General features: G+C 53.4%; 1 protein-coding gene across 1 annotated transcript in view; it reads right to left on the bottom strand.

Moving 5' to 3' along the window:
- Nucleotides 1-12336, bottom strand: part of Cacna1a (calcium voltage-gated channel subunit alpha1 A) — a 228042-nt gene that overhangs the window by 93018 nt on the left and 122688 nt on the right. The window contains exons 11-17 of the mRNA XM_059263091.1: nucleotides 11423-11632; nucleotides 8616-8728; nucleotides 7160-7272; nucleotides 6925-7056; nucleotides 6581-6653; nucleotides 2662-2779; nucleotides 2483-2550 (exon numbers count right to left, since the gene is read on the bottom strand). Of these exons, the coding sequence (XP_059119074.1) occupies nucleotides 2483-2550; nucleotides 2662-2779; nucleotides 6581-6653; nucleotides 6925-7056; nucleotides 7160-7272; nucleotides 8616-8728; nucleotides 11423-11632 (827 nt within the window). The remainder of the gene's footprint in view (nucleotides 1-2482; nucleotides 2551-2661; nucleotides 2780-6580; nucleotides 6654-6924; nucleotides 7057-7159; nucleotides 7273-8615; nucleotides 8729-11422; nucleotides 11633-12336) is intronic.

Here is a 12336-nt window from a genome sequence, read left to right as displayed (position 1 = left end):
TCAAGGGGGGAAAAAAAAGAAAGAAAAATAATGGAAAGACACAGAGAAAACAAGGAAGAAACAGAAAAAGCAAACCCACCAATAAGAGGAGCCCTGGGGCGGGTTTGCAGGATGGCTGCCCCTACCTTCTGAATTCTTCTGGCGCCAGGAGTAACCTCCACCTTAAAAATCTGTCAGTGGCAAGGAGACGGGGTGTCCCCTCTCCTGGCACCGTGCCTAGCATAGTTTAGAACCAGGTCCTTGGAACGTCCACCCCAGCACCACCGAAAACGCAGGTTCTCAGGCCCCGGGTGGCACCTGCAGCCCAGGGCTGCCTCCCGGAATCTGCATTTTCAGCAAGCACCTGGGAGGGTACGTAGCACACTCAGATTTAAGTATCTCATATATCTCATGTGCAGTGGAGAAAACCACAAGTTGCAGATTCAGCCAGCCTGGGTTCAAATCCCAGCCTTTCCACTTACTGCTGTGTGACCTTCAGCAAGTCTCTTAACTTCCCTGTTCCTTCTTCAACATCTCAACGTCGAAGACTCCATGACTCACCCCACTGCACTTTTCTCCTCAGAACCATCTGATAAACTGGTTTTACAAATGTGTCTGATTTCTGGCCTGTCCCTACAGCCTGAATTCCTGCTCCAACAGGCCAGGGTCTTTGCTTCATTCACGGTTATGTCCTCGGCTCCTAGGCCAGGGCTGTGCTTCCTGTAGGTGCCCGATGTGTGGTTACTGGATGAGGAACGGTAGGTGCAAAGTGGGGCTCAGTGTCTTCCCTTGCTGGAGGGTTACAACTGTGTGAAACGTGTGTCCAGTGGACGAAGGGGAAGACTGGGGTCTGCAGGGGAATGGCCACCTTCCCTTTGGAGTAGCTGGCCTGTCTTCCCATGCCAGCCTCTTGGATGCGCTCACGGCTGGATCGGCCTATGGCGACACATGCCAGCCAGCTTCATGGTGGCTGAACTCTTGGCTTTGTGCCTGGGGTGGGAGACTTCCGCTTTTCCCTGCCGGAGGTGGGCCCGGGAAATCCTCCCTCCCTCCTACCAGGGCCAACAGATGGAGGGTTGGCAGCCCCTACCCCTGCAGCCCCAGTGTCTCGAGTTCTAAGGCACTGGGGATGAGGCCGTGGAGCTGAAGCTAGGGGAAGACCCTGCCTGCAAGCATTGTGTATCTTTTTAATTTTGTAGTGCCATCCGTGACCGCAAAGATGCCTCTGTCTCTGACACCCATGTTGAGATCGCACAGAGTGCCTCCTCTGTGGTTTCTTCTCCCAGGCAGATGGCACCCATCCCTGGGCACACAGCCTCATCACCTTGTCCAGTTTCCCTCTGTACAGTGCATAACCTGGCAGCCAGCGCTGTTCATGGGCTTTGCCCACCAGGGGGCGTGAGATGTGCTGTTGAAAGCAGGATTACCTCCTGTCTCTTGTGCCTGCCTGACTGATGGGGACCTGGTGACACCTAGGCTGCCTTGAGGGGCAAGTGATGTCCCTAGATAACTCACTGTCATCGAGTATGAGTGAAACCTGGGCCTGACCTCACCCAGGCGGCTTTTCTTCCCACTCCCAAATTCTTCCTGCCCCATCTCCTCTCTCTCCCCTTTGCAGGGCTCTGTCTTTACTCTCAGTTCCTGGTGTATGGGACACGCGTCTATCCTCCCTGACCTCAGTTTCCCCACCTGTGGAGTAAGAATGTATATACTTGTTTTTTTCGGAAGGAAGACAGGCTCTTGCTATGTAGTATAGCCTGGTCTTAAAACTTGCAATCCTCCTGCATCAGCTCTGTGTTCACAGACATGTACCACCATGCTGGCTGCATGATGCTTTATGTAGTGGCTGTAGCTGTCATACCATCGTGGACAAGGGACTTTGCCTTTCTGGCCCTCAAAGGAAGACTAGAGCAGTGCCTGGCACCCAAAGCACCACAGTTCTTTACTGCTGTCCCTTGGAAGGCCAGCCCAAGGGCATTTCACCTGGCCAGGTCCTCAGCACATGGTCACAGGTGGTAAATATGCCCTCAGACCCATTCTGTCCTCCCAAGCCCCTGACCTGTGTGCATCCTGTCTCTTGGCCTCCTATCAACTGCCCCCTGGTAGGCTCCATATGGAAGCCAGAGGGAGGGCGGAGTGGGAAGTATATTCCTGGTCACTGCATCTGAGCCTTGCCGTGGTTCTGGGTTTCCAGAGGTCTGGCTCTCCACCCACAGCTCTATCAAGTCACTCCTTGCCCCCACCTTTGGTTGGTAGTGGTGCCCATTACCCTGGAACTCCGTATTCCTCAAGCCCTTGGATGCAGCTGGCTATCTGTCCTCAGCAGCCACCTTGATATCCCCTTCCCCTTCTGGGCTGTAAACTGGCTTGTTCAGGGATGGCATGGCTCCAGAAGAGGTGCCCAGTGCTCCCATCCCCACCAAGAGCCCTGAACCCGCCCCCACACCCCTCCCACCCCTGCTGTCATGATCTGCCATGAGCAGGTGGTTACTGTGCCCTCCACCTTGGTGAGCTCCTGGGCATTGGCCAGATTGTCCACTGCGATAGCCAAGAACACATTCAGCAGGGTGTCTGTGTGTCGAGTCAGGGAAAGCAGGGATGAAGCACGGCCCGGAGCCTGGGCATCTGGGTCCCTCCTCCTCCACCCACACCCAGTCTGTCCCCGGTCTCCATAGAGGATACAGTTCCCGAAGAGGGTGAGGACGATGAAGTAGATGGAGAACACCATGCCGCCCTGCACGCCCCCCTGAGACTTGATCCCATCATACATGACCTCATTCCAATCCTCGCCCGTCAGGATCTGAAAGACAGGGACAAACACACAGCCAACCCTCTCAGCTCACCGGAGCCACAGCTGCAGCCACGATCCCGCAGCCCAACCCCAGCCTAGGTCTTCACTGACCCCACGTCAACTCCCGTCTCGGTGCCTGTAACGGGCTTCTCAGCTTGGCTGTGGGGAATAGGGGACTTGGGTGTCTCTTGGCTTGCTGTAATCCTGTCTTCTCTGATGTAACACAATGTTTGCTCTGGGCTGAAGGGGTCAGGGCACCAGCTCAGCTCCCAGGGAGTTGGTATTTGGCAATTTAGCAAGATGCTGTCTCAAACAAACAATTGTAAATGGCAGGGGTCCTGGGGATGTAGCTCAGTGGCAGAATCCTTACCTAGCTCGTCATTTGGCATGGTTATTGGACCTGTGAGAAGTAACCAGGGTGACATGGGGTCATGAGGGTGGAGCCTATATGATGTGGGGTTCCTGCTAGTATAAGGAGAGAGAGAGAGAGAGAGAGAGAGAGAGAGAGAGAGAGAGAGAGAGAGAGAGAAAGGGAGGGAGGAGGGGGAGGGAGGGAGGGCTGGGGATGTTGTAGTTCAGTGACAGGGCACTTGCCTAGGGGTAAATTATGGAGCAAGATTCCACTGTGGACAGCTGGGGTTCAGCCTTGTGAGACCAGGGAGCTAAGGTGTTTACTCACCCAGGACTGCTCCTGTGACAGTGTACAAAGTCAGGTCACACACTGGAGTGAGCAGCTGGAGCGGAAGGCATCAGTCCCACTGATGAGCATGGAGGAGGGGGAGGGGATACCAGGCGTGTGTGTGTGTGTGTGTGTGTGTGTGTGTGTGTGTGTGTGTGTGTGTGTGTCTGTCTGAAGGCAGGGCTTTGTAGCTAGCTGCCCTTACACTCCTCAAATAACTAAGGATGGCTTTGAACACCTGACCGTCCTGCTTCCACACCCCAGTGCTGGGATGACAGTCGTGTGCCATCATGCCTGGCTCCAGAAAGATATTTGAGCAGGGCTCAAATGCTTTAAAAGATTGTGTGATGTGAGTTCATGAAAGTTCAGCACAGGAAGACAGACACACCACAATCTCACTCAGAGGGGCTGAAAAAGTTGACCTAGAGGATGGACCAGCCGATTAGAGGCCAGGGAGGGAAGTGGAGGAGCTCCCACGCAGAGCAGAGGACGGGGAGTGGGGGTGGGGGGGGTGGAGGAGCTCCCACACAGAGCAGAGGACGGGGGTGGGGTGGGGGTGGGTGGGGGGGTGGAGGAGCTCCCACGCAGAGCAGAGGACGGGGGGTGGGGGGTGGTGGTGGTGGAGGAGCTCCCACGCAGAGCAGAGGACGGGGGGGGGGGGGGTTGGTGGAGGAGCTCCCACGCAGAGCAGAGGGTGGGGGGGAGTGGTGCTGCCGCATCTTATGTACTGCTGTGTGTGTGGTGCTGAGCCCAGGGCCATGCACATGGCGTCAGCACTCTGCTGTGGCACAGTCCCCGCCCAGATAGATAATCATCGCATAGCCTTTAAAAAGTTTTCTCTCTGTTTTTGCTTTGATTTTTATTTAATTAAATTACTTAATTAATTAATTTTTGTTTGTTTGTTTTTTGAGACAGGGTTTCTCTGTGTAGCTTTGCGCCTTTCCTGAAACTCACTCTGTAGCCCAGGCTGGTCTCAAACTCACAGAGATCCACCTGCCTCTGCCTCTCAAGTGCTGGGATTAAAGGCGTGCGCCACCACCGCCTGGCCCCTCTGTTTTTAAAAGACATTTTGTTTTTGATTATGTGTGTGTGTGTGTGTGTGTGTGTGTGTGTGTGTGTCTGCATGTGGGTTTGAATATGAGTGTAGATGTCTTCCGAGGCCAGAAGAGGGTGTCAGATCCCTTGGGGCTGGACTTACATACAGGTGGTTGTGAACCACCGACGTGGGTGCTAGGAACTGAACTCAGGCCCTCAGAGCAGTACATGCTATTAACCACTCATTTTCTTCTTTCTTTCTTTTCTCTCTTTCCTTCCTTCCTTCCTTCCTCCCTCCCTCCCTCCCTCCCTCCCTCCCTCCCTCCCTTCTTCCTTGAGAGTCTCTCTATATGACCTAGGCTGTCTTCAAACTTAAATTACATTTGTGTATTTATTTAGAGTGTGTGTACACATGTGTGCACACTGACACACGTGCTGGTGTGGAGGTCAGAAGACAACATGTCAGTTCTCTCCTTCCACTGTGAGTCCCAGAGATCAAACCCAACTTGTCAGGCTTGGCAACAAACACCTTTGCCCACTGAGGCATCTCATTGGTCCATGGAGCTTTTTTCCCCCATCAGGATCTCACTATATAGACCAGGCTGGCCTCAAACTGACAGAGATCCACCTGCTTCTGCTTCCCAAATACATCACCAGACCCAGCCCTGTGTCTTTTAAAAAGAAAAACACACTCCAGTTCCCTTCCTTCTATGCATAGTCTCCTGAGGATGAAGGAAATAGGAAAAATTCTAGAATGTTCCTCTACTGTGGCCAGGAATGTTCCTGGCACTGTTGGTCAGGGGGTAGGTCATCTTCTGGGAGGAGCAACCTGTGCCCTGCCCCTGCTAAACATCCCTGGCCTCTGGCTACCAGATGCCAATGTCATTTGCCCACCCAACTAGGTATGACCATCAGCAGTGTCTGAAGACAATGCTCTGTGTCCCTGGGGAACTGTATCCCCCTTGGAGCCTGGCCCTGTCAATCATCCATTCTCTGGCTCAGGACATTGCTTCATAGCTGGCCTCTCTCAAGTCTACCTTGCAGCCTCCTTAAGAAAAGGAAGGATGGAGGCCACATTTTCTATATACTCCTTTCTCTCCCAAAGAAAAAAATGAATTTGAATAATTCTAGAGATCTCTGATCAGCCAGTCTGCAAGCCTCAGTGTAGGTGCTCCAAGAGGAGGAAAGCCTCCTTAATCCTGGAAAATGTGGAGACCCTTCTTCCAAGATAGGCAGATGTATTAATCAGGCCTTTCCCTTTTTGTTTTGGGCGGGGTCTCACAGCCTGGCTTTGAACTGGGGCTCTTCCAGCCCAGCCTCTGAAGTACCGTAACTACAGGTGTGTGCCACTGCCCTGAGTTCTCTTTCCTTTCCACCCTTCTCCCCCTCCCTCCTTCCTCTCTTTTTTCAACAGTGTTTTATGTAGCCCAGGCTGACCCCAAGCTCATGATGCACTGAAGATGACCAACTCGTACAATCCTCTTGCCCCAGCCTCAAGTGCTGGGCTGACACAGTCCAGCGTGCATTATGCCCAGCCAGCTTTACTGGCTGTGTTCTGATACTGAAGTAGCTAGGGCCCTGCAGACCCTGGAGTGAGGGTTTTGCCCTGGGGAAGCCAATTCCTAGAGATAGGGAAGAATTTGGCCACTGCTCTGATATAGAACAGCTTACCCTGACAGCTCTGTCAGAGTCCTCCTCCAGTCACGACAGCAGGGGGCAGATGCTCCACTTTATGTGCTCCTCATGAAAACCACAAACAAGGCTCTTTGGTGCCCCAACTGGCCCTGATGCTTTCCTATGTGGTCCTGTAGGGCATCCTATACTCTCTTGGGATGTACAAGTGACAAGCTATCCTCTCTCCTGTGTATGTGTGTGTGTGTGTGTGTGTGTGTGTGTGTGTGTGTGTACTTGGACTAGAATGCAGGGCTTCATATGTATTAAATAAATGCTCTAATATTGAGCTACATCTCCAGCAACAATAAAAACAAGCATATTAAAACAGTGGGAAAAGGGAAGAAATAAAGAAATTCAGGGATGCTCCTGGGCAGCCCTCGTCCTGTGTTGGGGGCCTGCATCAGGGCTGAGGAAGTTCATACCTGAAACACAGTCATTATTGCTGCTGGGAAAGTGTCGAAGTTGGTGGGAGGAGTCCCCTCATCAAAATTAAACCTGTGGACAGCAAGGACATTGGATGTTAGCCCTCCTGCTCTGAAGGCTTGGTTCAGCTTCTGGTTCCCATGGTAACATCTAGAGTATCTCTGTTCCCCAGGACGATACTGTATTTGGTACCCAGAAGCCCACTGCCCTAGATAACTATTCGTGTCCTTGAGGGCAAGTCAAAGGATGGAGGTCAGCTTGAAGGGGCCAGGTTGTGGTGGGCATGCCATGGAAGCTGAGTAGGAGTCCCGGCGAGATGTCTAAGATGTCAGGCAGTACTTACTGGCCACCAAAGAGCTGCATCCCCAAGAGGGCAAAGACAACGATGAACAGGAAGAGGAGGAACAACAGACTTATGATGGACTTCATGGAGTTGAGAAGAGAGACAACCAGGTTTCTGAGAGATGCCCAGTACCTGCCGACAGAAGCCAAGGTGGGGATCAGACCAGGGATATGCACGCTGGGCAGGGTGCCCTCCTCATCCCCTCATCAGAGCGCTAAGAAACCTCAAAACTTACTTTGTGACTTTGAAAATACGCAATAACCTGAGAGCTCGTAACACGCTGATTCCAAAAGATGTGCCAGGTTTTATGACGGCCCAGATGACTTCAAAGATGCTCCCAATGATGACCTACAATAGAGACCTCAGTCTCAAGGTTACGGCTGGCCTCAGGACTCCCACCCATTCCCAGGGCCTGAACCAGGTCCACCCCGCAGGGAACATCTATCTATCGGGCAGGTCTCCACAGACTCAGGGTTAGGCTTCCTGGAAGGCTGTGAAGCTGTTAAGAGGTGGGGCCTGGCTGGAGGAGGTCTGTCCCTGGGGGTCAACCCCCCTCCTCCCTTAGGTTGTTTCTGTCAGGTTTTGTTTTTGAGACAGGGTTTCTCTGGGTAGCCCTGGCTGTCTCGAAGCTCACTCCATAGACCAGGCTGGCCTCCAGCTCAGATCCATCTACCTCTGCCTCCGAGTGCTAGGATGAAAGGTGTGTGCCACCACACCTGGGCATCTGTCAGGTATTTTGTCAAAGTGACTACCAGACGGTGGGCCCAAAACTCATCTTTCACCTCTATGTTTTTATTTAGTAAAGGCTCACATATACCTAGATGCTTGCTATCCCAGTACTTGGAAGGCTGAGGCAGGAGGATCACTGGGAGTTGGAGGCCAGCCTGGGCTACAGAGAGAAACAGTTTCAAACACACACACACACACACACACACACACACACACACACACGAAACTCACACACTACAAAATTAGCCCTCTGGGTGCACAGCTCAGAGGCATCCACAAGCGCCTACTGTCTGTACAACTCCAGGTCAGCCTGCAGCCTCAGAGATGGCCCACCCACCTTCCCCTCCTGAGTCCCAGGGCTGATGATCTCTGACTTGCTTCCTGTCTTTGGATCTGCCTCCTTGGCCTCTTCATAGAAATGGAATTAGGTGATTTGTAACCTTTTTTTTAAAATTTTTTATTTTTTTGAGACAGGGTTTCTCTCTGTAGTTTTGGTGACTGTCCTGGGTCTCGCTCTGGAGACCAGGATGGCCTCGAACTCACAGAGATCTGCCTGCCTCTGCCTCCCGAGTGCTGGGATTGAAGGTGTGTGCCACCACCCAGCTGCCTTGAGTTTTTAAGACAGAAATTAGCTCACGACACAGCTGCTGGTTCTCCACTTGCACTCTCCCAAGTCAGCCTGAACTGTCCCTGCCGGGTGACGGCAGCTGGGTGTCCTCGGTGCCCCTCTCCTTCTCCACTCACCTCACGTCCAGAGGTGACGTCAGCCTCCTTCTGCTTCCACCTTTACTTTGTTTCAGAGTCTCACTAGGCAGCCCAGGCTACCCCTGACTCACAATTCTGTCTCAGACTCAGGTCTAGGACTGAAGGCATGACCCACATCCGGCTCCCTCCGCTCTAATGTGAAGTCCCCAGGTAGCAGCCATTGCCGTCAGGAAGAGCCGAGAACACTCGGTACTCACCCCACAGTCAAAGCAGTTGAAGGAAGAGTGGAAGTAAGGCCGCGTCCCGAGCCCGTACATTTTTATAAACATTTCGGACATAAAGAGTCCTAAGAAAATGAATTCTGCATAGTCTGGAAGGAAAAGGAAGAGGTGTGGATTAGGCCACGGGGAAGACCTCCTGCCTCTGCGTTTTCTCCTGTGGCTCCCTGGCAGGCAGGGAGGTAGAGATGATTCTCTGTGTATCATGGCCAATGGTAGCTATATGAGGATTCTTTCCCATGGGCCTCAGTTTCTCTTTTTCACCCTGGTTTGATGAGGAGAGCTGAGTGAAGGATATTGCTACAGGCCTAGTTTTGTGTTGACTGATACATCCCTGTGTGGCTTATTACATTTAGTAAGTGACTAACTGGGATTCGGGTATAGCCATACATGTGCAGAATGCTCCAGGAATTCAAGAAAGGAATTGTCTGTTGATATTAAATCACCAGCCTCAGCTGTTTTGCTACAGTGTGGGTTGACTGAACCCTAGCCAGGCCCTGCTTTGAACGAATTACTCCAAACCCCTCTTTGCCATTCCTTGTCACAACTTCCCTTGATTTGTAGGATTCTCTGAAGCTTCCTGTTTTGGGGAGAAACCCCTGAGTGTCTGGGACAGAGCAGCTAGGGAAGCAGATCTGCCTATGACATCTGGTCCTCTGAGGCCCAGCAGGGGCAGCTCTGTGAGGACAGACATCTCTGAGATGCTTGCTCCCTAGTTACCATGGGAACATGGGAGCTAGTAACACACACCACGAGAGCATTGGAGGGTCCAGGAGAACCCACCCTCTACCAGGTACAGAGAGATCCTGAGACCAGACGCACATTTCATCGATTCCAAGGTGCTCACTTGCTCTGGTCTGGATTTCTCTGAAACTAAGCTACCCCTTACAGTCACATTGCTTCACTCTTTGTTACAGAATGCCTTAGGATTGCAGACCTCTGATCAATGGACGATAGTCCAGATCTGCCTAGCGGGTAGGACTCCATCACCAAACACAGTTTAGACTTAGGAACACAGCTGCCTGTATCCATAATCCTGGCTTCATCCCTTGCACGCTGTATGACCTGGGTAAAGTCCCTTCACCTTCCTGTCTCCTTTTTCATTAACTGGAAAATGGGGCTAACTGAAAAATGTCTAGAGACACTAAAGCCTCCAGGCAGGAAGTTCTAATCCCCTGTCTCCTTAACCAGGACAGACTGCAAGATGATTAGCGGAGGAAACTAGTCGAGTAAAAATAGTCTGCAAGAAGAGGTCGTAACGAGAAGAGCCCTCATTGACAGGGCTCCGGAGGGACCAGATGCAAGTGCGCAGCTTGGAAGCAGGGCAGGCACAGAGAAAGGACAGTCCCCTTGGGGTGTCCTGTGGGGTCAGACAGCAGGCCTGGGGACCACAAAGGTTCAAGCAAACACTCCCCTGGACTAGAATTTAGGCCTTTCTAGGTCAAAGGCATGGCCATCCCTTATAGCTATCCTAGGCTACTTTTGAACAAGGGCAGCAAACAGGTCAGAAAGCTAATAGCTCCAGGAGGAGGCAGCCAGTAGGCACAAAAGATTTAGTAGTTCTCAAGGGGCCTCCAGGGGAGAGCCAGGCCATCCATACCCTTGTCAGCCTCACACTCTCTCTGTTGATTATCCTTAGAGTCTTTCCAGTCCTGGGGGTTCCCGCTTTCCAGTCCCATGCTCAGTTTAGGCAAATCTTGAAATGGGTAGAGTCCAGAGGACGTAACCTTGAGGGTCCTGGTATCCCCTGAGGAACTAAGACATGTTCCCATTTGTTATAAAGGTCCCATCCCAGACAGATGGGAGGCAAGAGGAATAGGAAGAGAGAAGGAGATTGAACAAAGATGGGGTGGGAGGCAGGGGCCTAGAATCCCCCAGTGTGGGGCTGTGGGCGTGGCTCAGTGGTAGAGCCCCTGCCTTCTGTGAGCAAATTCTGACTTTAACACTTTGAAGAAGAGGGAGAGAGCAGAGGGGCAGCGGTGGTCACTGTCTACAGGACGGCAGTGGGGCAGAGCGGTCACTGTCTACAGGACGGCAGAGGGGCAGAGCGGTCACTGTCTGCAGGACGGCAGAGGGGCAGAGCGGTCACTGTCTACAGGACAGCAGAGGGGCAGAGCGGTCACTGTCTGCAGGACGGCAGAGGGGCAGCGGTGGTCACTGGCTACAGGACGGCAGAGGGGCAGAGCGGTCACTGTCTGCAGGACGGCAGAGGGGCAGAGCGGTCACTGTCTGCAGGACGGCAGAGGGGCAGAGCGGTCACTGTCTGCAGGACGGCAGAGGGGCAGAGCGGTCACTGTCTGCAGGACGGCAGAGGGGCAGAGCGGTCACTGTCTGCAGGACGGCAGAGGGGCAGAGCGGTCACTGTCTGCAGGACGGCAGAGGGGCAGAGCGGTCACTGTCTGCAGGACGGCAGAGGGGCAGAGCGGTCACTGGCTACAGGACGGCAGAGGGGCAGAGCGGTCACTGTCTGCAGGACGGCAGAGGGGCAGAGCGGTCACTATCTGCAGGACGGCAGAGCGGCAGAGCGGTCACTGTCTGCAGGACGGCAGAGGGGCAGAGCGGTCACTGTCTGCAGGACGGCAGAGGGGCAGCGGTGGTCACTGGCAGGACCCTTTTGTCTTTGCTCAGATGCCTCAGGTCTCCTAACACCAGTCTAAGGCAGCTCCACTGTGGTAGCAGCTGTGGGGCCCTTTGCAGCTGCAGAAAGGGCCCCAGGCAGGGCGGGTTGGGGAAGGGCCAGAGGAGCAGAGGCCAGCAGGGAGCGAGTGGATGGGAGCAGCACTCACAGAGGAAGTCCGAGAGCCACTCCGGCTGGTTGTAGTGGACGATGGCGACGCACAGCGTGTTGAGGGCTACCAGACTGAGCACGGTCCAGTAGAAGGCCTGAGTTTTGACCATGCGGCGGATGTAGAAACGCATCCTTCTCTCCTTTTTGTGAAAAAAAGTTGAGTTCTCCAGCTTGGCACTTTTAATGCTGGCTCTGGCGAAGGGAGACCCTGCCAGGGAAAAGCATGAAGAAAGTGAGACTCAGGATGCCCTCGGTGAGGAAGCCTAGCGACAGGAGGTCACGTAGAGGACACGATGGAGCAGGGTTCTACGCTGCAAGTCCCCTGTGGGAGCTAATGCTCCCAAGGCCTCCAGGATGAGGGTGACAGGAGGTGATCAACATGGACTTCCCACTTGCAGCATGGTGTGGCTGTTTGGAGCTTGGTGCATTTTAGATGCTCAGATTAGGAGCACTCAGTTGAGGGTCACTGGGGAACTAACTGTTCATGGGTCCTGCTCTTATCAGGCACAGAGTTGGGGACCAGACAGAGGCAGAATTCCCACCATGTGAAAGGTGCCGCTCAAGGAGACTACACATTAAACAGAGATTTGGGACGAAGGGACGGCTCAGTCAGTAAGCGCTTGTTCCAAACCCACAAAGACCTACTGAGTTCAAGCCCAGAGCCCACAAAGCCGGACAGAGCAGAGCACTTGCAGTCCAGTGCTGGTGCCAGGAGACTCGTGGGCCAGCCAGTCTGGCCTAATCGCTGATCTCAAAGGAGGGGGCAGGGTTCCTGAGGATGCCGCCTCAGGCTGACCCCCGGCCTCCACACAGACATGAACAGGTCAGTGATAGGACAGGACCCGGGATCCCCCCTGGCTTCTATGCAGGCAGGGTGCACACACCTGCACACATGATACACACACCACATAC

Source organism: Peromyscus eremicus, chromosome 5 (assembly GCF_949786415.1).
Source record: "Peromyscus eremicus chromosome 5, PerEre_H2_v1, whole genome shotgun sequence".
Classification (NCBI taxonomy): Eukaryota; Metazoa; Chordata; class Mammalia; order Rodentia; family Cricetidae; genus Peromyscus; species Peromyscus eremicus.
This window is presented reverse-complemented; position numbering and strand designations above follow the sequence as displayed.